General features: G+C 42.5%; 1 protein-coding gene across 8 annotated transcripts in view; it reads right to left on the bottom strand.

The window, feature by feature from the left end:
- wdr38 (WD repeat domain 38) overlaps positions 1-25,802 on the bottom strand; it is a 29,941-nt gene extending 4,139 nt beyond the window's left edge. Inside the window, exons 1-10 of one of the 8 annotated variants that reach the window (XM_069888356.1) lie at positions 25,612-25,802; positions 22,531-22,716; positions 19,324-19,479; positions 15,836-15,956; positions 6,483-6,599; positions 4,740-4,837; positions 3,072-3,152; positions 858-977; positions 265-414; positions 137-184 (exon numbers count right to left, since the gene is read on the bottom strand). In XM_069888356.1, coding sequence (XP_069744457.1) covers positions 137-184; positions 265-414; positions 858-977; positions 3,072-3,152; positions 4,740-4,837; positions 6,483-6,599; positions 15,836-15,956; positions 19,324-19,392 — 804 coding nt within the window. In that variant the 5' untranslated portion in view covers positions 19,393-19,479; positions 22,531-22,716; positions 25,612-25,802. Of the gene's footprint in view, positions 1-136; positions 185-264; positions 415-857; positions 978-3,071; positions 3,153-4,739; positions 4,838-6,482; positions 6,600-11,232; positions 11,383-15,835; positions 15,957-19,319; positions 19,480-20,895; positions 20,974-22,260; positions 22,371-22,530; positions 22,717-25,611 lie in introns of those variants that run through there. The other 7 variants (XM_069888359.1, XM_069888358.1, XM_069888357.1 and 4 more) reach the window with 7 other exon arrangements.
- Between the last annotated feature and the right edge of the window lie 823 nt (positions 25,803-26,625).

Below are 26,625 nucleotides of genomic sequence, written 5' to 3' on the forward strand. Positions count from 1 at the left end.
CACTGCTAATGCTTACATTGTCTGCTGTTGTGAAAACTCAAGAGTAATTAATGCTCATGTAGTTCCATTGAATCAACCTTTTCACCATCTTGTGTAATCTAGACATCCTGCCAAAGCCAAACTAGGGATGAATTACCTTCAGGGTCCTCTTGCATTTTCCATTCTCACAATCCCACACTCGAAGCTATGAGAATAGAGCAGGATAAGTCAGTCTGGCTGATTGTACTCCCCAACACTTCCAGTCTTAATCAACTCCTTAAGTACCTTTCCATCTTCTGCTGCTGTCACCAGTAAAATTGCATCCAGGGAAAATGAGAGGGCTGTGAGGTGGCTATTATGTCCCTCCAGAAGAAAGATCAGGGTCCCATTCCTTGAATCCCACACACGGACAGTCTTATCCCAGGATCCTGAAGCCTATGAAAGGGTGCATCAGATGGAGTTGAGGTTTTGATATTGTTAACTCAAGTTTTCTAAACCTTTTTCTATATCCCCCTTCTAAATGTTGCACCAGTAGCCCCACCCCAGTACATTTTCAAATTTAGTTGGCACATAATGTATTTGCTTTCTGACATCAGACTGCAAGGGAAAGAGTTAAACTGATTTAAATGATGGACATACACAGAAGACTGCAGATGCTGGAATCTGAAAATGAACACTGCTGGAGAAATTCAGCAGGTCAAGCAGTACAAGTGGGAGAAAGCGTTTCAGCTCAAACTGTCAACCATTCTTAATCAAAGCTTGTTACCTGTGTGACAGACTAGCAGAGGCCTGAGTTGTAGCTGAGTACCACAGCGTGCATTGACTTCAACCATTATGCTTGTTCCAATACCCCATTTGTATTGCACAATCCAACTTACCAGCATTCCAATGCTAGAAAAAGCAACACAGCTCACGTTGCCTGTGTGACCATGCAAAGTCTCTTGTTGCTTGGTATGTAGACTCCAGATGATTACTTTAAAATCCCAAGATCCAGTGGCCTGTTACAAGAATATAAATGGTTAACTTAAACACTCCCAGCACTGCAAACTGGACTTGGCTGGTTTTATAACAGAAACAATTATTGGTGAAAATATGTACTAATCAAGAGGTTGAACTACTTCATAGCAAATATGGCTTAATCTGAAGATCTTTCGGATGTACATACTATATTTTTTAATAGTTGATTTTTTCCTTGTTATCCTGCTAATTCTCAACCTTGGGTGGTATTCTTCAGGTATGGGTATCATCTTGAATGAAAAAAGGTGACCATCACAATTCAGAATCAAATTTATTGTCATGAACAAGTCATGAAATTTGGTGTTTTGTGGCAGCATCATGGTGCAAACATATAACTATCTTGCGTTACTATATATAAAAAAAAATAGTGCACAAAAGTCAAAGTAAGGCAGTGTCTTTGGTTCATTGATGATTCAGGAATCTGACTGCAGTGGGGAAGAAGCTGTCCTTGTGCTGTTGAGTGTTCATCTAGGCTCCTGTACCTTTTTCCTTATAGTAGCAGAGTGAAGAGGACGTGGCCTTCTGGGTGGTGAGGGCCTTTGAGGATAGAAACCACTTTTTTAAAACACTGCCTCATGTAGTATCTGTGGTGCTTGTCTGGTGCCTATAATGTTGCAGTTAACAATCCTCTGGAGTTTATTCTTGTCCTAAGCATTGGCACTTCAATACCAGGCAGTGATGCAACCAGCCAGAATGCTCTCCACAGTACATACCGAATCTCCTCAGACACTTCACAAAGTATAGCCGCTGGTGAGCCTTCTTTGTGATTGCATCAGCATGGAGGCTCCAGGGCAGACCCTCGGAGACGATAATACCCAGGAATTTGAAGTTCTTGACCTTCTCCACTACTGAGCCCCTGATGAGGATTGGATCATGTTCTCCTGACTTCCTCCTGAAGTCCACCATCATTTTGGTTTTGCTGACAACGCAAGGTTATTGTTATACCATTCAACAAGCTGATCTATCTCCTGTACGCTTTCTCATTTCCAAATGTGATGGCCGATAACTGGTATCAACAGCAAACTTGTAGATAGCATTGCAATTGCGCCTGGCTGCACAATCATGGGTATATAACGGGTAGAGCAGTGGACTAAGCACGCATTCTTGGGGTGTACCTGTGTTGATCAATGGTAATGAGGAGATGCTGCTTCCAATTCATACTGACTGATGTACGAGTTGCTGTTTTCAAGGTGATCCAAAGCTGAGTGGAGAGTCAGCGATATTGCATCTTCTGTGGAGTGATTGTGATGGTCGGCGATGGGTCCAGATCTTTGCTGAGGTATTTGTTAATTCTGGCCATGACCACCCCCTCAAAGCATTTCATGACAGCAGAAGTTAGTGCTACTGGGTGATAAGTCATTGAGACAGCTCACACTATTTTTGGGTACTGGGATGATTGATGCCCTTTTGAAGCAGGTGGGAACTTCTGACTGCAGCAATGTGAGGTTGAAAATGACCGTGAACACTCCAGCTAGTTGGTTGGGACAGATTTTCAGTACCCTGCCTGGTATGCCATCAGGGCCTGGTGCTTTGCGAGGGTTCAACCTCTTGAATAATTGATGTTGCCCTCGGAGACAGACATCACGGGGTTCCCAGCCTTTTCAGGGATTCTAGTAGGCACTATTTGGTGGTTCTTCTCAAAGTGGGCACAGAAGGTGTTAAGCTCATTTGGGAAATGAAGCATCACAACCATCTATGGTGTTCACCCTTATTTTGTAGGCTGTAATGGCCACAGCTGTCATGTATCTGTCTTTGTCTTCCTCCAGAATTGCCAATTCTGTCCATATTTGGAATCCACCTGGTAATCCAATTGTGATCACTAGATACAGGAGCTCCTTTACACTAGCCTGTCTTTAATTACATGTCAGCGTGTACCTCCTTGACCAAACTTTCACACTGTTTTCTTGCACCCTTTTCCCCACCCTGGTTCTCCTCACACCTCTGAATAACTATCTTTTTAATGTCTGAAGTCACAAAAATATTTAAGATACATTGGAACTTTCACTAAGTTAAAAAAGTGTTTCAGAAAGGTGCAGAGAGTATAATTGGAAATGGATTGATGGAAGTCAAGTTACCAAATATTCTCCATTATATGAAAAGGCGCAGGTCTTGATGACATTTTTATGCCCCAAGAGTTTCTTCGTGAGTTGGCCCAGCTGTGTACCAAAAAAAGTTTAATTAGAATTAATCTTTGGTGCAGAGCCACTAAAACAATAACCCTTAATTATTTCTTGCACAATCTAATTCAGAAAATCCAATTCAAATGATCCCTAACTATTGCTGTAACATTACTGAGCTTCCTGAGATGAGACAACAAACTCAGGTTTGTGGGTTTCGAAAGAAAACTTAATTACTTAATGCATTTTCCAAAAAAGAGGAAAAGATCCTTCAGTATTGGATTTCTAACTGGACTGCAGAGGAAGGGGTTATACTGAATCCTTTCTGTAGAACAGTGGTTTTCAAACTCCCCTACCCCAACCTCTCATTCCACCTTCAGCAATCCCTATGCCATAAGTGCTCTGTGATTGGTAAGGGATTGCTTAAAGTGGTATGTGGGTGGGAAGGGAAGGTTGAGAACTGTTGCTCCAGGTCCAATTGTTACTGAAATATTTTGCTGGAGAAAATTTGTCACTGGCCCATTTCCTTTGGAGTTATGAAACTGCACATAACAAGTCAATAAGATATGATTAAAATCTTTTAAAATCTATTTCTTTCCACTCACATACCACCTTAAGCAATCCCTTACTAATCACAGAGCACTTGTGGCATAGGGATTGCTTAAGGTGGAATTTGAGTTTGAAAGCCACTGCCACAGAATGCTGGAGGAGGAATAGTGTTGGACACAAGTTGCCTGGGTGAGTGGGACAAAGTAGCTTAGGCAAGGATTGAGATTAAATTCAGACTTGGATAATTCATCATAAAAGTATTATCTGAATTGGTCATTTGATTTAAATCCTGATGTAAAGGTATTGAAGCAAATCCTGTTATGTTTATAGGGTTATAATGTACTTAAGCTGAGAAACTTCTTCCCCTCTTGAGCAAAAAGTATTACATGATCTCTGAACAACTGTTGTCTTCCACTGTCTGGACTTGTTTCAAACCCCATCTCATTCAACTGGAAAAACCTTTTTGGAGTACAGGGTTCTTGGGATGGAGCATATCCTGCAGGAAATAATGCATTGCTTATCAGAAAATCACTCAGTCATTTGCTTTAAAACCTGGTAGGTGTACTTGTTGGTTACCCATTGTCCAAAATAAGGGTGTTTCAGTTCACTAACATGGCAAATGTAATAGAACATTACAGCTGCACCCTAATTACAGTGATACTTGGAGTAGTACATCACGGTAACAGGCCATGGACCATTTATGCATCCATTTTTATTCTCCCCTTATTCCCATCAGCTCTCCCAGAATCTCACTTACATCTGTGCAAGCTGTTTCGAGTAGAACAAAATTTCTTCCCTCAAAGTTGTGAACTTGTGGAACTTCCCACTACAGAGGTTGATGGGGCTAGTTTGTTAGATTTATTCAAAAGGGAGTTTGATGTGGTCCTTATTGCTAAAGGGACTGAGGGGTACAGAGGGAAAGCAGGAATGGTGTACAAAAGTCAATGATCAGCCACAATCATATTGAATAGTGGTGCAGGTTCAAAGGTCAAAATGGCTTGCACGTATTTTCTGATCCTTTGGAGGGGAGGGCTAGGGATATAGAATGATGGAAGACATGAGAAATGTACCACAAACCTTTGGATTCCACATGATGACTGTGTGATCCCAGCCTGCAGATGCCAGCAGCTGCGAATCGTAGCTGAAGCCTACAGTTTCCACAGTTCGGCTGTGTCCTATGGTTCAGAACAAAAACCTGATTAAATAATATTTGGACTATTATTAATGAGATGTTTTGTGGCTTTGGTGAGAATGTGACTTGAACTGAATGCTGAATCTATAGCTCTATAGTTAAAATAAGGTTAGAGAATTTGATTCTATATTAACATCTAATGTGGGAAAATGTAATTTACTTTTGTATTTCCATGAATTGTAGCTACTGTGTTTAAATTTCACATCAACAGTTTGATTGCAGTTACCAATGTGCCTGTTCATCCAACTGTTGTAACTGGATAAGCATAGAGTCCATTATTTCATTCCTCAGAAATCCAAAAGAAAAGCTACTAAAACTAAAAATCTAAAGCAAAAACACAACTGGAAACATTAAGCACATCAAAAGCAGCATCTATGGAGAGAAGGTGAATGTTTCAGGTCAGAGACCCGCTGAGTATTTCCAGTAATTGACATTGATGGATAAGCTCCAGATATTAACTGATTTGACTGTTGTGCAGAGTCGGAAAACACATTAAGCAAGGGGACAAATGGGTTTGCAAATTAATGATGAGATTTTTTAATTTAAATTGGAGATATTACATAGTAACAGGTTTTTCCAGCCCACACTGCCCATATATACCCATGTGACCAACTGAGCTAGCCAGCAGCTATACTTGGTGAGGTATTTGAGGAGATTCATAAGTCAATGAAGACTCTCAAAAACTTCTACAGGTGTACCTTGGAGGGCATTCCAGCTGGTTGCATCACTATCTTGTAATGAGGTGCCAATGTACAGGACAAGAAAAAGATCCAGAGGGTTGTTAATTTGGCCTGCAACATCACTCCATCAAGAGTTGGTGTCTTAAGAAAGCAGCCACTGTCCTCCAGGACCCCCATCACCCAGGCCATATCCTCTTTACTACCATCAGGAAAAAGGTACAGAAGCCTAAAGACGAGCACTCTGGCAGAGGAAAATAAGTTGTCCATGTGCCATCAGATGCCTTAATGAACCACAGACACTGCCTTATTTTTGAATTTTTCTTGCACTATTTATCTTTATTTATTTTGTAAGGTGGTTTATATAAATGTTTGCAGTGTGATGACTGCTGCAAAACGATTTTTGTGACATGCTCATGATAATAAATTCTGATTCTGAGCTGCAAACAGATACGTCTTTGGAATGTGGGAGAAAACTAGAGCATCTGGAGGAAACACGGACATGGGGAGAATGTACTAACTACTATGAATCCAGGTCACTGGCACTGTAATGAAGTTACACTAACTGCTATGCTAACCTTGCTACCTGAACATAACATTGTCATACACATGTACAAAGTCTTACTTGTAGCAGCTGAACAGGTACTTCATTAAAAAACTACAATAATGTACATTAAATTACAAAGTGGTAATAAATACAAGATAATAGTTACCATTGTGCAAGTCAGAAGAGTTAAAATACTGAATGGGATAAATTTGGGGCATATCTAAAGAAGGGGACAGTCAGTATATCAGCTAAGCTTTAACCCCAGCGAGGAGTCCAGTCTTTTGCACCTAATGCCCTTTCCATCAAGTACCTCCTACCTGATTAAATCTAAGCAAAGGTAGTTAGGCAATGCAATATGTAAGAATATTAGGTCTGTTGAGGTCAGACCCCCTTCAGTCACCTACCTTCCAGAACGTGTAGACAATGGGCTTTTCCTGTGTCCCACACCCTTACTGTGCCATCAGTGGAGCCACTGGCAAAGAGCCTGGAGTCAGCAGAGAACACACAAACCTTCACTGGGCCTGTTGGAGTAGAAACAACACTCAGAATGCTTCTTGGCCTTTTGGCTAAGATCAAGTGCAGTTCTTATAAGAACTGATCAACTGGATCTGTGAGAAGTGAGAAGCTATAGCGACATGGAAGAAGACATCCAAGAGGACTTCTGGTGCAAGTTGGCTTGTTGCCCTGGGGGTGGATCTATGTGGATTGGAGGACCAATCTAACACCTCCAGCTGTAAGCCTGCATCTACCAGCTCCACAAGGATGGCTGCAACAGGAAACTTCTTCAGCAGCACTCAGAATCCAGAACACTGTCAGTGTGGCAGTGAAGGACCTTGGTGAGGGATCATCATTTTCCTGGGATGTCTTTGCGCAAGGTCTTGATGGAGGGCCTCAAATTTGAGGTGAAGGACATCTGTCTCCAGGATATTGTGGACGTTCATGACACTGGCTGGATGGCAGAGATTGTTTTGGGAATTCCAGAAGGGGAACATGGCTCCACTCTTGATTTTCAAGGTGCCGCCACTCTTCACCCTTCTGACACAGAATGAATGAGTGATAATGGTGCACATGTTCAATCCACATGTGCCAGTCAAGGATGTGCTCACCTTCCTTGGCTGTTATGTCAAGGGGACAGGGATCTGTGTGGACATCAAATACACATTTGGAATCTGGACAAACAAATGGCAAGTGAAGAAGAAGCTGAGAGAGGACCGCAAAGGGGCCGTTCATCCACTCCCCCACCTTGGTGTTTACCATTGGAGGGAATAGTGGGTACCTGGTCTACACTGGACAGCACAGAGTGTGCAGGAATTGCAACAAACCGGGACGTGCGGTGGTTCAATACAGCGCAATCATTGCAAAGAAACTGCAAGTTGGAAGACCACCAAACTAAGAACTGCAGAGAGCAAGTGCTGTAACCTGTGTGGGGAAGCAGGCCACCTCTGCATGGCCTGCCTAAAATGTGTAGCCACTTAAGCACAGGCAACAAGGGAGAAAATGGCTCACGCCACCACCCCGAGCAAAGTCAACACCCCCTCAACTGCGACCGAAACTCAAGAGTTTCACAAACTCCGAAAGAGACCAAGAATTTAACTATGTCTCAATCTCGTGGTCTCTTTTGCCTCCCTTATTGCTATTCGTTCAGTATTGATGAGATGGAAAAATGCTGTCCCCCCCCTACTTATACTCAATGGCTATTTGACATGATGGCATGTCTAAGTTTGGAAAAATATTAGACATTCTATTGTAATGGATTTAAATTTTCTAAGTTGATATGGTCCTTTTATTATTTTTATAATTTATAAGATCACTTGGATCTTTGTGAGTTTGTGGCTTCTTATAATGGTAGTGAAATATTTATTTAATGGATAAATTCTGAAGGGAAGGAGTTAGAATTTGTAGTATAGTATAATAGTTACTTTAAAAAAAATCTTTTTCAATTAGCCATATGTTGTAATTGTTTAAGTGTTTTACTACTTTTTTTCTATTTCACTGTTATGGTATTGAGTTTATATATAATAGTTTTATTTTTGTATAATTTTTTTCTGTATATTCCTTTTTATATATTACCTTTGATTAATGGCTTTTACCTATGCATTATTTCAGTAAAATCCATTAAAAATATTGAAAAAGAAACTGGTCTAGTAGTGCAGTCCAAATCAATAGGTGGGGAAACAGCTTCTCGTCAAGGTTGTCCACTGTCTCCAGTCTTATTTGTGTGTTGCATAGAGCCCTTTGCACTTACTTCATCCTTCCCTCAGGAAGGACGAGGGCATAAGAAGAGTGACGTTGTCAGGCAGTGAAGGGACTCAGTCAAGGCCTCTCTGGACGTGGATGATGTCACCCTCTTCTGTTCGGATATGTGATCGGCCTGGAGACTGACCAGCAAATGCGAGCAATTTGAGTCCACATCAGGCACCAGGGTAAACCAGAAGAACTGGTGCTGAAGATGCTGGAGATCTGGTTTGGAGGGGACCAACAAAATTGGTCAGAGTGGATTGCAAAGGTCTACCAAAAATTGGGGCTGTGAGCATGCATTCCCTCTCGACAACAGGTGCAAAGTGTTCTTAGTTCTGCTGTATGTGGCACAGGTGTGGCCCATTCCTTGCACCTCCCCATGGCAGTTACCAGAGCAGTTTTCAGATTCATTTGGGGGTCCAAAATTAATAGGGTCTGAAGGACCACCATATATAAGTCACCAGAAAATGGGGGTAATGGCGTATCCAACGTGGTCCTCATCCTGACGACTACCTTGTGTGTGTTGGATCAGGTTGGTCATGGAAACAAAGTATGAGGATACCAAGTGCTGTTAAGGGCTGAGGTTCTACCTGTCTGAGGAGTTGCAAAGGATAGACCTGGCCCCTATGCCGCACAGCGAAGTCAAGTTAACTGGTCTTTGCCACACCACCTATCCTTCCTGAAAAAGGTTTTCCAGAGCAATACCTTCGACCACAAGGCCATCAGGCAGTGGTCAGCCCAGAAGGTCCTCCAGAAACTAGAGATGAGTCAATGGATCTAATGAGATGGTACCCTGAGCAGACTGTCCAGGTCACATAAATGCACCAGGATTTGACCTTGCTTGACAGTGAGAGGGACCTTCCCAGCTAGGTCCTTGTACAATTGGAACATCACCCTCCAGGCAATTTGACCTCCGGATGGAATGGAAACTGTCAACCACTTCTTTGCTGAATGCAGATTTTCAAAGAGTGTGTGTAGAAGGATGCAAGGGGCTTTGTCACGGTTCATTCCCAGCAGCAGCAGTGTGACAGTGGACTCTCTGATCTACAGGTTGTTCCCGGGGACACACTCTGAGTCCGACGTCCAGAACTGCTGGAAGACCATTGTTATGAGCTCAGAGGACCCCAAAACCCAGCAGCATTAGATATTCACCAAGACAAATGGTTACTTAAACAAAAGTTGCTTTTAATTATCTTTAAACATGAAAACAGAATCACACTTTAACTTATCACTATTAACTTAACCCCCTTCTAATTCTAAGCGCACGTGTATGTAATGTGCGTGTAAGTTCAGAAAAGTTCTTGGATTCACAGTCCAATATCACTTCTCATTCCTCCAAGTTCATTGGTTGCAGGCAATTCTTTTACAGTGCACAGAATTTAACATTTATAAAGTTCACCAGGCTTTGGTGCTTGAAAGGTAAATGGTTACCACACAGGAAGGTTCTTGTCAGTTTTCAGAGAGAGATTTGTTCATTGGACACCCATAACTGATTCCTTTTTAATCAGCCACTTCAGTGTCTTGCCAAGAAAAATTGCACACTCAGAGTTCTCCAGATGATAACCTCTTTCTTTCAGGTCACCATAGAGTTCCTTGTTGTTTCTCTTTCAAGTGAAACATTAGGCAGCCAGTCCTCTCCTCTTGCATGAACCACAATGGCTTTGACCAGGCTGAACTAAGCACTGACAACCCGTCTTCCAAATGGGGTTTTTCCACAAGCTTACCAACTTGTCCTGTTCCTGTTCCAGTCCCAGCTACTGCTGACTGTAAAACTGCAGAATTGAATTCCCTTTCTCTGTGAGAGAAAACCTGTTTGATTCTCTCTGCTTGCAAAACCACATGACCCTCTTAGAACAGACTGTCTGTGGCTCTGACAAGTTCTTTCATCTGTTGCCTTTTTGTAAACAACATTCCATTAGTGAAGTCTCTTGGGCACTCTCCAAAGCTTTTGCAAAGGCTCTTGGCACCGATATGTCTAGCATGAGCAGAGATCCAGTATTTTAAATAAGATCTGTTTAAAAGTGTTTGTATGTGACGTACACTTAAAAAAAACCTGCCGCAATTTATCTCCCCAAAACATATCTATCACGCAACATAATCTTGTCACACCATCAACTTGGTGAAAGATGCTCTTTGGTTGGACTGAAACCTGTTATCTCCAGCATACTAAAATGCTGGTCTGGGAATGCTGCTGACTGGCACATTCCAGGCTGCAGGAATATGAGCTGATGGATGCACTGAGGCTTAGTGCAGCCAATGTGAGGGCACTGTGGGGAAGGACCACAGTTTAGAGCAGCATTTCCCAAACTGGGTTCTGCAGAAGAAATGGGTAGTTATAACAAAAACTTGTAATAATTGTTTATATTCAAATTATTTTTTACCTGTGCTTTTTCTTTTTAAAATATTTTTGAGTTTATTAAAAACCCTTTCCACATGGTATATTATTGATAATGTTAATCAAATCATATCACATACATATCAATTGTAAATTAGAAGCGCAACCATAATTACTGCATAACTTATTTAATTCAAGATATCAAATTCTATAATTAAACAATTAATTCATAACTCATACTATGTCCAAAAATAACATTTAATACAAAAATTATACAAATTATACATGTAAAATTCCCTTGAATGAGATATTTTATACTTCTCTGATGTGATCATGTTGTTCTGATATGATCCATAATCTGTAGTTAACCTTCCCCCCCTTTCCTTTTTTTTGTCTTAATAATAAAAGGGGAAAAAAGATTTTTTAAATCCCTATTAATCTACCCCCTCCCTATAAACAAGATTATCTGTTTATATTGTAAATATGAATTGAACAATGGCTTCCAGACGGGGAATTACTGGAGTATCCACACTATTTAAATCCTTGAATTATAATAATAATGATCCATGAGGGCACTCTACCTGTGTCTATTTCTGCAACGGCCGTGAACAGTTGCCTCGACGCTAACAAAACTAAAGGCAGCGCCGACATCAAGGTTCACGCCATTTTCAACCAATGAGACTCGTTTCTTTTGGCGCGAGGCTGGCCACATTCTAAAATGTAAACCGGAAGTATTCCATAGATTGTCGGCTTAAAAAAGAACATAGGAGACAAGATAATTCATCTGAAGCAAGTACTAAGGCGCCACTGTATTTTCATGAAGATTCTTCCATGATGCCCATATCTGAAAAATCAAGTGTAAAGAAATGAAGGTATGATGAAAATTATTTGTCACTTGGCTTCACCTCAGCCGGGAATAAATAGGCACTAGATGCACAATGTGTTTTATGTGGTAAAATTCTGTCTAACAGAAACCAATTATCTCCAACACAAAGATAAGGATGTGTCCTTTAAAAGAAAATTGGATTCACTTTGAACCAGTAAAGGTTTTTATGATGGAAACCGTAAAGAGAGCAAAGACAATGAGAATGTGACTGAAGCTTCTTACAGGATAAGTTATCGAATTGCCCTTGCTGGAGAGGCCCACTCTCTTGGAGAACCTGTCATTAAGCCTTGTACAAAGGACGTAGTGAAGTGTATGTTCATCGAGCAGTTCAGCAGGAAAATTGATGCAGTGCAAATGTCAAATAATACTGTTGCAAGATGTATTAAGGATCTAGCTGAGGACATAGAAGGGAATTAATGGGTTTTTTGCAGTTATGTGATGCTTTTTCGTTACAACTGGACGAGTCAACAGACGTCTTTGCAAGGCGCACAACTGGGGAAGAAATTTTTAACTGCATCAGTAACAACATGATGAAGAATGCCATTCCGTGGAAAAAGTGCTCACACGTGTGCACAGATGGAGCCAAAACTCTCATAGAGAAAATTGCTGGAACTGTTTTCAGAATTAAGAGGGTTGCACCAAATTCCAGCAGGACTCACCGTGCCCTTCATAGAGAGGCACTTGTAGTGAAAATAATGCCCATGCCCCTGACAAAAGTGTTCAATGAAGCAGGAAAATTTGTTAATTATATCAAAAGTCGATCCCTGCAGTCCCATTTTAAACCTCTCTGAAGAAATGGGAAGACAACACATAAGCCTACTGCATAAAGAAGTGAGATGGTTATCCCAAGGAAAAGTATTAGTAAGGCTATTTGAACTTTGCCAAGAATTTCAAGTTTATTTTAGTGACTCGAAGTCTTCATTCTCAGAGTGCCCATTAAGTTGCAGCTGGTTAATGCGTCTTGCATATCTTGTTGATATATTCACAAAACTGAATGAAACTATGGCCCTACAAAGCAAAAATGTAACCGTTTTTAATGTGTTGGACAAAATTTCATCACTTTCTAGAAAATTTGACTTAGATTTTAATGGTAAAAGGAAAAAAAATTGATTGTTTCTCCACGCTGCAAGATTTTGCGCCGATGAAGATTTTTTGATGAAAATTAACAACACTTAACTATTTTACATTCTACATTTGAATATTTTCCCGACATAAGAACAAGAGATGGGTACAAAATCCTTCCGTTGTCACAACCCAACCTGTCGATTTATCAGTGCAAGAATATGAAAACCTAATCGACGTAACATCCGATTTGAATTTTGTAGCGAAGATTTAAAGATTTTCAACTAAGTTCTGGATTCGCGTGAGTGAAAAATATCCGACCTTGGCAAAGTCTGCTGTGCTTTATCTGTTACCATTTTCCACGACTTGCATGTGCTAGACTGGATCTTCCTATTATGCAGCAACGAAACAAAATACCAAAACCAACTTGATGCAGCTCCTGACATAAGGATACAGCTATCTAATATGGTGCCCAACATTAAGAGGATCTGTGAGGACAAGAAACAATCCCATTCAATGTAAATTAGAGGCAACAAATGATTTCAGTATGGTGAGTACATCAGTATGGTGAGTACAATAAAGACAAGAATGGAAGATGCTTTCCCAATAATTGGAAAACGAGGAACATGACCAAAACATATGAAATAATGTACCTTCTTCAGTCTTACATGAGAAATTAGATTAAAATTTAGCCAATTGAACTTTGGAAAAGTAAGCTCGATGTACTATTTTAAATTGCAATAATGAATGTCGGCCGCATAGAGAAGACAAATTAATCAATTTAATGATAGAATCTCATGTAGCATTAGAAAATTATTTTTGAAAATCTTGCTCCCATTTTTTCTTAGTTTTGTCTAGGGATTTACCATTAGACACCAATAATAGCTCATAAGAGAACTGATAACAACATTTTAGTGTTTGGTTTAAGATTATATATCTTCTCTATCATCTTTAATTCCAAATCTTAAGGGAGTTTTAATACCAAGGAATTTAAAACTCCCTACTCTGTAAATATCTTAAAAAATGATTAGTTATTTTAAATTGAGATAATTATTCAAAAAAGGCCAAATTTTGGTCAATAAAGAGATCTTGGAAAAATTGGATTCCAAACTCTGACCATTGACAAAAACCAAAATCTTGATCTGAAGGTAGGAAAAGGAATTAGCTCAAAGGGGACTAATTAATAAAAATCTATGGCATCCAGAATGTTTTTGAAATTAAAACCAAAAATAATTTGCAATTTTAACCAAGCAACCCCACCTCTCTGCGTAGCCAAGGTTCAATGAGGCAGAGTTTCACATCCATCTCCAACTTGACCCTGTGCATTTTCTGTACTCCGTGTAGCCTCATCTACATCAGTGGGACCAATGCAGATTGGGCGTCTGCTTTGTTGAGCACCTACCCACTCTCCTTCAGTTCAGGGAGAACTCCCAGTTGCCAGGCTCTTTAGTTCCCCTAAATAATATCACTAGGTTGGTGTCATCCAATGCGGAAACTCGTGGTAATCCACCCCCACCATGAACCTCCTCCCATACCAGATCCTACAGAATCCTTAGTAATTTTTTTTGCACTAATGTTACTCAAAATCGTAATTCCCGTATATCACGGAACGTAATGGCAATAGTAGTGAGAGAAGCAACTAGCAAAATTAAAGTTACACCTTTTAAATTACAATATCATACACATAGCCTAAATGTATTTACAGAAACTATCACAATATTGTAGCTAAAACATCAGAAAATTTGACAAAAGCAGCAACTATGAAAACACCAGCAGTAACGCACACATTAGAAGGTTCAAAAAGTAAATTTGCATAGAGTTTTAGCCTGGTAAATATATTGAAACCCGGTGCAGTCTGCACCCCACGCACCCCTCTAATTCCACCATTGGTTCCCCTTATCATTCACACATAGACACATCTGTCCTCATCCTCTGCATTGGCAGGGTGAGGCCAAAAGGAACCTTGAATAATATAGTATTCAGCTTGCGTGGTCTCAAACCTAGTGCATGAATGTTGAATTCAGGTAGTTCATGGGAGCCATCTCTCCTTTACCTGCCCCTCACTTTTCTCTCCACACCATCTGTCCAGTCTGATCACCTCGTGGCCCCTCCACGCCCATCCCCTGTTTATACCTGCTACCTTTCTTTTCCACTCCCGACAAAGGGTCCCAACCTGAAACCATCTCCTCTGGAGATGCCGCCTGACCCACTGAGCCCCTCCAGCTTCTCATCCTCACGTTCCTGAGGTACAGGAATGAACCAGACACACAGACAGTGACGCATTTCACTGCCCAGACCTGGAACTCAGTGAAAGCTCCAAAGTGTTCCCTTCCCGAGGATCTCGGAGTGTCGGGCTGCACTACCCAGGGTGCTGTCTCCACTGCCACCAACCCTCTGCTTAGCCATGGTAGAACAGAACCTCCTGGAGGCTTTCACCACCACCAGCCCTCTACCGCGACCCCCTCCTTCCTGAGCCGTGACACTGGATGCTCTCAGTACCAACAACAGTCACTCCTCTCGGACCCCTGGGGCAAGGAGTCTCTGTCCTGAGGACAAGGTGTTGATCACGCCATGACTTTGAAATGCACCAACATCAGTGTTTAACCAGCAGATCCCTGGGTGAGGTGGGACAGCACTGAGGTGAAGTGTAACTTTGTGAAATTAATCCTGACATCTCCAACCACCACGTATTTCATGCCCAATGATGGAACTTCTGTCATTTTCTCCCGGCTGATTATTATTCATTGTTCTGTGCTTTAATGGGAGCTTGTTCCCAGAGATGGTCCCATCCCAGGAGAAGTTAAAGATCTGGACCTCCCCCAACCCCAACTCTGTTGTTAAACCCAGTTCTCCTGTGGCCACATGTTGCTGGCATTCAGGCAACCTGACAGATTTTAGCCTGGTGCAGAATTGGAAGCACAGAGTTATGACTGAACCAGAAGCAGCGATAGAGTAAATCTTCCCCATGGGCTAATGTGGCTAGAACACCTGAAAACAAATGAATTACCGGCAGTGGGATTAGGTGCCACAATGCTGATGACAAACTTCCTTTAGGAAATTATTAGCTGGGTATAAAACCTCTGAGAAACAAGCGAGGCAGAAATAAAGACAAAATAATCCCGATGTACAAAATACATCCAATAATGCACCTGATAAAATTAGTTGTAACCGTCTGCTGTCAAAATCAAAATTCAAGGAACATCAAGCTCGGGAAAGATGCCACTGAAGTCTCATACCTGTGTGTCCTTTTGCTTTAACCAGACGTCTCCCACTTCCAACGTCCCAGACACAAACGTCACAGTCATCAGAACCTGTGATCAGGAGGTGTCCATCATGAGAGAGGGCGCAGTGGTTCACCTGACCAAACAAACTAAGTCAACCAAGGTAATGGCTAGTTGAGCATGACTATTGTCATATATGTGAGTACCATGAACAGTTGCACTGAAATTCTTACTTGCTGCAGCCACACCAACTACAATAGTGTGATTTAAATTATCATAATGTGCCATGAGACCAAAAAAATAGATAATAAATATAAAAAGATAGACAAATATTCACATTTGCAGTTCATAAAAAAAAAGTGACATTTCAATAATGCAGACAGATCTTTTGCTGGTCCTGGAGTACTTTATGGTTAAGGTAGTATGGGGAGGTTTAAGATCCTGCTAGCTTGTTGGAACAAAAACCTCCCTTGAACCTAGAAGTGCTGAACTAGGTTTCTGTACCTGCTGCCTGAAGGAAGCAGTGAGAAAATGACGTGACCAGGGTGATTGGGGCCCTTTATGATGTTGGCTGCTTTGAGACAACACTTCATGTGGTTGTCTTTAATGGACAGGAGGTGTCTGTGATGTACTTGGCTTGGTTTGTCACTGTCTGCAGCCTTTTGCATTCCTGGGCACTCAATTTTCCAAGCAGGGCTAGATACTTCCCACAGGGCACCTGTAGAGATTCCCACTAGATTTCAGAGTGGCACTCTTGTGTCAACTAACCAAACACCATCTTTAACAAATTGGTTTTGACTCCTCCCAGTTGTTGGTAATTCTCACCAGCCAAGGAAGAGATGCTGTAAAGAAGGGGAAAGTGAAGAAACTTTGTTTTTGCCAGGAGAAGCTTGAGATGATCAAAGTCCCCACGGGCTTTCTTGGGAACTCTTATTTTCCTCTGAGTTTTTAGTCAATAACTGAGGAGAATGAACATATGCAAAATGATGAATAGGAATCCATTTTACAAAGAATGAGGAAGGATAATATGTGGAAGCAATACATTTTAAAAGAGAAGTTGTTAGCATAGATATTTGAAAAAGAAAAAATACTTTTGGTGAGGCATTGATTGGAGATCTGTCCTTCAGGTTACAAAATTCTATGACCCACCACATCCTGATTTTCCATTTGCCCCCACTTTTTTGGTTATTTTTCCCACCAAGCTCCCCACCTATTCTCATTCACCCTCATCTTTGGTTCCATCCCCCTCTAACCTCTCCACTGGATTTTTTTGGTCACCCTCTCCTCTCAATTCCACCTGATCTCTCCTGTACCAGCAACGTTGGTTTCCACTTATCAACCACCCTCCCCCCACTCCACTTTGTGACTCCCTTTACTCCACCTGTCCTCTTTGTTTTTCTTGCCTGTTTCTCCCTTTGTCTGGCAACTGCCAATTTGCTGCCTCTGTCCATCATGTTTTGCAACAAAAGCGAAATGAAGGAGAAAATGATCAGACGTAGTTGAGTCAAAGTTCAGTGAAAGCCATTTATTCAAAGTCACACGCAGCTTTTAAAACCCCCCATGTTCCAAATTATGTCATCGCATTATGATATCTTGACGTCACTCAGAACCTCCTGATTCGGTTTGATTAAGCCTCCAGTGAGCTGCTACATGGCCCCCCCACCCGTGCCCCCCTAAAGAACTGGCAATAGGAGGCTAAACCTCTGGTGCCATTACTGTCCACCACTCTTGGGTGGTTGTCCGCACCTTCACTTCGGGGTCATGGCAAGGGCCGATCCAGGTTGAGATGATAAGGCTTTAGTCGATCATAAATGTCTTTGGATGCCACCAATGTCTAGTACACAAGTTGTATAATTGTTTCGTAGCCCTCTGAAGGGGCCCTCATTGTGGCTTCTGTAAGGGTGGCCCGTGTGCACCTCTACGCACAAACTCTCAGTCTCTGAATTCCTTTGGAATGAAGGGTGTCATTGTTCCAAGCCTTGACGTGGGAACTGAGGCCAATTTTCCAAGCCACTCCCGCAATCCGCCTAAGACTTAAGCTGCAGGCTCCATAAACCAACTCGGCCGATCCTCCTTGGAGGATCTTATTCCCAGGAGCAGCTCTTCCACCCAATCAGGTCCCTGGGGGCGGGCCATCAGTGCAGCCTTCATGAGCCTGTGGAACCACTCCACCAGGCCATTCAACTGTGGGTGGTAGGCTGTCGTGTGGTGGAGCTGCATTCCTGGCAGTTGTGACAAAACATCCCAGAGTGCGGATGTCGGAGGTGACGTGTGTGGGTAGGCTGAACCGAGATACCCAGGCAGAAATAAAAGCTCTGGTGCATGAATTGGTTGATGAGTCCATCATAGGAACCACCTCTGGCCACTTAGTGAATATCTAGACCCTTGTGACACCGGAAGTGGGCCAACAATGTCAACATGTGCATGGTCGAATCTGCGCTGTGGTGGCTGGAAAGGCTGAAGCAGCGACTTCACGTACTTTAGCAGATTGGCTAGTACATGACCTACTTTTTGAATCCATGCCGGACAGACCGTCTCTCAAATGGGGGGCTGTCCATGAATGGCATCGAAAATGCAATGTCTCCACGCAGCAGGGACGATAGGGCGAGGCTGACCTGTGAAAACGTTGCACAGGAGAGTGGTACCTTGCAGCCCAAAGGCTACATCCTTGAGTTGCAGGCTTGTGACAGTAGTTCTATAAGCTGGGAGTTTGTCGTCCTGGCGCTGTTTGGTGAGCACCATGGAGTGTACACCCAGAGAGAGGCCATGTACTACTGCAGCAGAGGAGCAGGACAGGGCATCAGCCATCACATTACTCTTTCCAGAGATATGTTTAATCCTGGTTGAAAACTCGGATATGCAAGATAGGTGACCTTGCTGGCGGGCTGACCAGGGATCTGATGCCTTCGCGAAGGCAAATGTTAGCGGTTTGTGTCAGTAAAAACCATGAAGTCCCTGCCTTCCAAAAAATAGTGTAAGTGTCTGACTGCTAGGTACAGTGTCAGCAATTCCCTATCGAATATGCTGTATTTAGTTTCCAGAGGGCAGAGATGTCAACTAAAAAACACTCGAGGCTTCCATTGTCCATTGGTGTACTGTTCCAAGATCCTGCCTACTGCCACGTCAGGTCACCAATGTAACAACTGTCACAGTGCGAAATGAAGAACGAGAAAATGATCAGATGTAGTCGAGTCGAAATTCACTAAAAGTCGTTACTCAAACAGTTACACGGCTTTTAAAACCTCGTGTTCCAAATGATGTAATCACATTGTGATGTCATGTCACTTGGAACTTCCTGAGCCGGTTCGATTAAGCCTCCAGTGAGCCGCTGCACTTTCAGCTTTATCTTCCCACCCCTCCCAACCTTAACATTTTACACTAGCTTCTCTTCTCAACATCCCTTGTTTTGATAAAGGGGTTTGGCTCAAAATGTTCACCATTCTCCTTCTCCCACTGATGCTTCTCAACCCCCTGAGTTGCTCCAGCAGATTGTGCTTACCTACCACTGATCGGTGTGCAGAGAAATATTTCTCAGAAACTTGATTGAAGTCCGTAGCAATTCTCGACCACATGATCCGTTGATGCAGTAGAGTTTACTATTTTCAGACGGCAAGGAAGATTTGGCCAATTCTTGGCTAGCTGTGTTGGAATCCAGTTGCCTGTTGTAAATGACCACAAGCAATTATTCAGCAGAGAAGGGAGAATGATTCTTGAAAGCTTTAGTTGCTTACTGCATAACATTCAACATAAAGACTGTAACTGGTTGATGGCCTGATATTAACTACAGGGAACGTATTGCTTTTTCTCTTTTTTCTGTGAAACTGACAGCTTCTTTGGGATGTTTGTCCATGTGCAGTTTAATGCAGATCTTAGAAGTTGACCCTGTGATTCATTCCCCTCTCCATTGACATCATGTGCAGCGAGTAGTCTATAGAATTGAGGTTAAACTTAACAACTTGTCTTGTTCAAAACTAACTCAAAAACTTCATGCTTTATTACCTGAATATCAAGTAAAAGTTGAACCAAACAACAATCACTGCCAAACCAAGGACTCCTGTAAATTGGATGAACAATACCTAATATTCTGTCTGGGCACTCTCCAACCAGATGACAGTACCGTTGACTTCTTTGGTTTCCGTTCGGCTGCTCCCCGTCTTCCTCTTTTTCCCTGTCCCTCTGTCTCCTTCCACCAGCCTCTATCCCTTCCCTCTCCATTCAAAGAGCTATCCCCTCCCCCATCAGCATTTTTCTCTTCTGCCTCCCCCACTCATATCCACCTATGACCTTTTGACTGTACTACTTCCCTGTGTGCACGCTCACACACCCACACCCCCCCACACCCACACACCGCCATTTTATTCAGGCATCTGATTTCTTTTAGCTCATACCTTAATGAAGGGTTCAGACCCAAAACATTACTTATGTATCTTTATTTTTGAGGCATGACTTGCTAAGATGCTGCAACATTTTTGTGTAAACAACAATCATTGCTTTCTATTTCCTCGCATAAATATTTCAAAATGTAAAAGATTTTAACATTTAAAAGCAGTGTGGATAAGAAATTTCAGTTTTTATCTCATGTGCTATTGAAATCCTTATCCAGGCCTTTGTACCTCTGGACTAAGTCACTCTAATAATCTACTAAGTTTGTTCCAGCTAGAGAGAGCCTGCTTTCATTGGGATTGGTTAGTCAAGCTGTTTCTCCACAGCTCCAGAAACTTGGGTATACTCCTGCTCTCCAGTGCTGTCTGAGTGGAGTTTGCACCTTCTCCTTGTGAACCTATGTGGGTTTCCACTGGGTGCTCCAGTTTTCTCCCACATCCAAAAGACGAGCAGGTAAGTAAGTTAATTAGCCACTGTAGATTCCTTCAAATATGTAGGTAAGCAGTAGATACAACTGAATGCGCATAAATGGATGCTTGATGATCAGTGCAGACTGGGCCTCAGGGCCTATTTCTATGTTGTGTGAGACTTTGAGTAGTCAGGGTCCTTGAACTGAGTGGTGAATGTCTCATACTGCACCTAAAACAATCATTCTTATGCTTATAAAGGATGTATAATTTGTGCTGTATTACCTGTCGTCTCATTGTAATATTGGAGGGAAGGAGTTTTTGTAAAATGATCAGTGTTGATTATGATATCACAAGTTATGATGATGAGATAATGTCATCAAAAGACACTCAGGTTATTGGGATTTAACACTTTCTGATCTCCCTTGAGAAGGTGGTGGTGAACTGCTCTCAACGACTGGGTTATTTCAGATGAAGGTCCTTTCACAGTGTAGTGGGGTTGGAAGTTCCAGGTGATGGAGGAATGGTGATTATTTCCAAGTTGGGATGAGATGGCTTGGAGGGGAACCTGCAGGTAGTGGTGTTCACTTTCAACTGCTGCAGTGTTGTAGGGTTGAGTGTTTGTTGAGAACCTGTTGTAGATGGTCCATGCTGCAGCCATAGGGCTGAGGGTAGTGAATGTTAAGGGTGGGCTGCCCTCCATGGAGCTGGATGAGTCACTTTATTAACTATGCTCATCTGGGCCATGGGAGAGTGCTGTCACACTTCTGTCATACGGTCTATTGGCACATCAGAATTGCAATTTTTCACTGTTTAAATAATAATTGTCTTGGGAAGCATGGGCGGTTTAGCCAAAAAATCTTTCTCTGTGTTGTACAACTCTAAACATAATTTACCTTTAGCAAATCTATATAATGAAGGATTTCAAAACCCAGCCTTTGACTCAATGTGCTAAACATAGCAGCTTACTTTTGTGTAATAACTTCCAACCAACAATATTGAGATAAAGTGGAGAATGTAGGCCCAATTTTAACATTGTAAGAAAAAAATGTTCAGGTACATGAATGGGAGGGGTGTGGAATGGTGCAGGTCAGTGGGACTAGGCAGAATAATAGCTCGGCACAGACTAGAAGGGCTGAAGGACCTGTTTTCTGTGCTGTAATGTTCTTTGGTTTTAAAGGACAGCATAATCAGCTCAGTGAAGCTGATTAACAGATGAATATGTTGAGAGTTTGCAGACACTGATACCACACAAGTCTCAGGGAGGAGAACCTGAAGGGAAAGATCACTACATATGGAGACATATATGTACTGGTAGCTGTGCTGTGCTGGGAACCTGACATGAATCTGTCCTCCTACTACTGTTCCAGGAACCTGGCACCAATCTATTACTCAATTTCCCCCCCCCCCCCCCCCTGCTTAGTGTGGATATGCTGCCTGTTGAGCTGGTGTTGGGTCAGTGGTGTGTTTGATCACTCAGCACTAAGATGCGGGGCTCAGGGATGCACCAGGCAGCAAGGTGAATTTGGGTCTCTGCCGGTGAATGACAACACCAGCTCCACTGCTGACAGGAGGTCCAGATCCTATGCTCCCTCTCCTCGCCCTATGGAATGTGTTGGAAGCTCTCGTCTCCCTGTCGTTTTGTGTAACCTGCATTGCTCTCCTCTTCTCCATGGTGGTGTTCAATGGGCAGCCAACGATTCCAACTCAGCGGCAAGGCTCCAAAGAGCAAGACTGTGTAGTAGATAATGCTTTGATGAATAGAAAAAGGTAATTTTTAAAAATATTCCAAATGCGAGAGGTGCCCATGGAAACCATTTGAATGTTCCTAGATTCCACAATATGGATCTCCATAGCAACTCTGACGAAATTCCGATTTTTCATTTTGAATTATAAATGGAGCACTGCCTTTGCACTTACTTGTTGAACTATTGAAATATTCTTTAAGCAGGTCCAGGTTTTGTTTAGAAATTGTTTGACATTAGTGGTGGTGAGTGTTGATTGATTGATGTGCCCTGTTACCCTCATCCTATAATGAGCTGTGTCCTCAATCAGAAGTGTCTCATAGGGAGAAAACTGGCATTTAGTGGCAACGTCTAATTTTTCCTATAAAGGTAAACAAAATAACAAGAATGAGGGGATCCATTGTTCAGATCAGGACTATGTAACAGGATTCAAACAGAATGATTCTGAACAGATTTGCTCACAGAAATGCTCTTTTACTGCAAATGAGAAAATGAAAATTAACAAGAGTACAATGGGTTTGTAAAACGGGAGGGCCTGATTCAAGGTGAAATGACATTTAGTGTCACATACTTAAGAACACTACACAGATTCACCAACATTCATACTTGCTCCAACCACACAGGTACATAAGATACAATTATCACAATATTCCAGGACAATGCTGGCTGTTTCCCTGTGAATCTGACAATCATTTGCTGATCTCCGTGTTACATTTACTATCTCATTTTAGAAAGGCTGTATCTTTCCTTTTGCCATGTTCAGGATCAGTTTCTAGAACCATATGGCTTAGAACCAGTGAGGAATGCCAGATATAAGTAATGAGTAATCCAGATAGGAAGTCGTCTGTGGTGTGAATATTTCATGGGGATTATAATTTGAGCAAGTTCACTGTGCATATAAAGTTTAGAAATATGAAACAACTCCAAAGCAAAATAAAGAACAGATACTGAGGGTGATGTCACTTGCTGTGACCACACAACTGAAGGAGAGCTCAGTTATTTAAGTGTTTTTATTACTAGTTTTCACAAGTAATTTTTTTTAAACAATAATTAGATGTTGGTGAGGCAGTGCTGTCAACTGGCAAATTCCAGGCTGCAGGAGTCGTTGTTAGTCCATCGTCAATGAAGACTTTGACACCATTAGTCACTTTAAGATTGGATGTGGTGTGTCTGAAGATGACTGGTCAAGCCAATTCAGACTTGGAATGTCCTGGCACATGTTGGGCAGATGTGTGTAGACACTGCAGTTGTTGCGCTGGTGGATCTGAACTTACGCAGCTCGTGCTTATGTTGTGCTTCCGCAGTGCGCCTTACTTTGTAAACTTGACAGCCCGTGTGGATAGGGGCGTGCCAGGTAGGGGGGTTTTGTGCCAGCGTTTCCCAGGTGGTCGTGACTATGTCAAGTGAGTTCAGGGAGGCCTTTAGTGTGTCTTTGTAATGTTTTTTTTCTGCCTTCCATGCAAGCGTCTACCAGCAGAGAATTCTCCAAAAAGGAGCTGCTTGGGTATGCGCTCGTTCGGCATACGGATGACATGACCTGCCCACCGGGTGTGTCCTCTCATCAGCAGTGTGCGGACTGATGGTAGACTTGCTCTAGAGAACTTCAGTGTCTGATACTTTGTCTTTCCATCTGATGCCTAATATTCTGTGAAGACAAGTCATGTGAAAATGGTTGAGCTGTCTACTTAGCTGTGTACTCACTACCCTCCTGCATGCCTTCAATACATAATCCATGTTTCACAGGCATGCAGGAGGGTAGTGAGTACACAACTCTGTAGACCTTCAGTTTTGTTGCTGGACTGATTCCTCGACATTCCCATACAGTAGAACGCAGCCTCTGCTGTTAACTTCTGTATGAATAGTCAATATTCAGGAGAGGAGCTGCCGAGGTAAGTGAACTGGACCCACTGCTTGTAGCTTCTGCCCTTTGATTGTGGTTTTGGGTTCTGTGAATGGAGCATGAGGAGCAGGCTGCTACATGGCCTCAGTCTTTTTACTATTGATGGTGAGCCCAAAGTTGACACATGCTGTGGAGAATTTGTCCATACTGACTTGCATCTCTGGCTCTGAGCCAGCACACAGGCCACAGTCATCGGCAAAGAGAAAGTCTCTCAGAACAGTCTCCTTCACTTTGGTAAAAGCTTGAAGTCTCCTCAGGTTGAAGAGCTTCCCATTCCCTCTGTACTTGAGGCTGATCCCAGTATCACTGTCCTGGAAGGCATCATTCACCATGGCAGTAAATGTCATGCTGAACAGTGTGGGTGCAAGCACACACCCCTGTTTGATGCTATTGGTGACTGGAAATGCCTTAGAGCAGTGGTTTTCAAACTTCTCTCCTCCCCCCCCCCCCCCCCCCACTAAACTCACATTCCACCTTAAGCAATCCTGATGCCATAGGTGCTCTTTGATTAATGAGGGATTGCTTAAGTGGTATGTGAGTGGGAAGAAAAAGTTTGAAAATCACTGTTTTAATTGTACCTAATTGACTCGTTATGCGAACGGTTTCATAACTCCAAAGGAAATGGGCCTATGACAATTTTTCTCAAGCAAAATATTTTCTTAACAATTGGGTCCAAAGCAGTGGACTCAACCTTCCCTTCCCACTCACATATCACCTTAAGCAATCCCTTACTAATCACACAACACTAATGGCTGATATGCCATAGACATGGACCAGTCAAGTATTAAACCAATTTTTATTAACAGATTAGAACCACCTCCAAACTGGCTAGTAGGAAAGGATCTCTATCTGTTATACCAGTAGGGTGGAGTGTCTATACAGCCAATAGCAAGTGCTCAGTATAATACCCTTTCTTTCCCCCCCCCACCGACCCATTACATCATCACAATGACATAGGGATTACTTAAGGTGGAATGTGAATTTAGGGGGGCAGTTTGAAAACCACTGCCTTGAGGGATTCTCTGCCGCCCAGCATTCTGGCCATCGTATCATCATTCATGGAACTGGCGTACCATCTGAATGAATTTGGTGTGGCAGCTGAACTTTGATGTGATCCTCCAAAGGCCTTGTCGGTTGATAGTGTCAAAGACTTTCGTGAGATTAACAAAGGTTGTGTAGAGTTTGATATTCTACTCCTGACACTTTGGCGAGTGGAAAGAATCATGTCAATTGTACCATGACATTTACAGAAGCCACACTGTAACTCTGGCAGCAGGCCCAGCTCCAGAAGAGTGACCAGACGAATTAGCAGGACTCTTGCAAGGGTTTTTCCTGCAATGGAAAGCAGTGAGATACCTCAGTGTTGCATACTTGTCAATTGTCCTTCCTCTTGTAGAGGTGTACGATGGATGCATCTTTAAGTTCCTGAGGAATGGATCCTTGATTCCAAAAAGACTGGAACAACTCGCTGAGCTTTTTTATAAGTACAGGACCACTGGCAGGTATGGTGTCTTCCTCTGAGGCTTTGCCACTAGTTAGTTGGCTGACAGCCTTTGTGACTTCGGTTACTACTGATGTGTCATCCATGGTGCTGTTGATGTCCCCTGGGGAATCCTGTCTGTCGCCTCAATGTTGATAGATGACAGTCATTTGAGGATGCCTTCAAAGTGTTCAGCCCATCTCTGCAGGATCTGTAATGAGAGTTGTACCATCTGTACTCAGGAGGGGGAATCTCCCGAGAGACTGAGGCCCCTAGAGAGTGTTGAGGGCTTCATAGAACTGTTTCAAGTTGCTTCTATCAGTGAATCCCTGCATTTCATCTGCCTTGGTGCTCAGCCAGGCATCTTGAAGATTACGGAGGTTATTCTGGACTGTCCTACGAGCTCTGATAAAGGCATTTTTCTTGGTAGCTGATGGTGGATCGTTTTGATGGGCGCAATGAAGGTGGTGCTTTTCAACAAGTAGAGCCATTCTCATCGAACCAGTTATGCTGCTTGCAGGTAGAGGGCCCGAGCATCTTCAGTACAGATGAATGGACAACAACCCTGAAGCAGTCCCAGTCATCCTCAGTGCTGCCTGTAAGGTGAAGGTCAGCAAGTTTGGTTCTATGTCTTCAGCCAGTGCTGAAGCAAATGCTGAGTTTCTTCGGCCTGGCCACATTGATTCTTTTCATGGCCTTGCTTTGTGGTCACCTCGAGTCTGATGCGAAGCTTCATTTTGGAGACAATGAGCTAGTGATCTGTCCAACAGTGAGCACCACACATGGCCCTTGTCACTCTGACATCCTGCCTGCCTTTTCTCCTGACAATAACATAGTCAATAAGGTGCCAATGCTTAGAGTGGGGATGCATCCAGGAGGTCTTGTTGTGG

This window comes from Narcine bancroftii, chromosome 1, assembly GCF_036971445.1.
Source record: "Narcine bancroftii isolate sNarBan1 chromosome 1, sNarBan1.hap1, whole genome shotgun sequence".
Taxonomy (NCBI): domain Eukaryota; kingdom Metazoa; phylum Chordata; class Chondrichthyes; order Torpediniformes; family Narcinidae; genus Narcine; species Narcine bancroftii.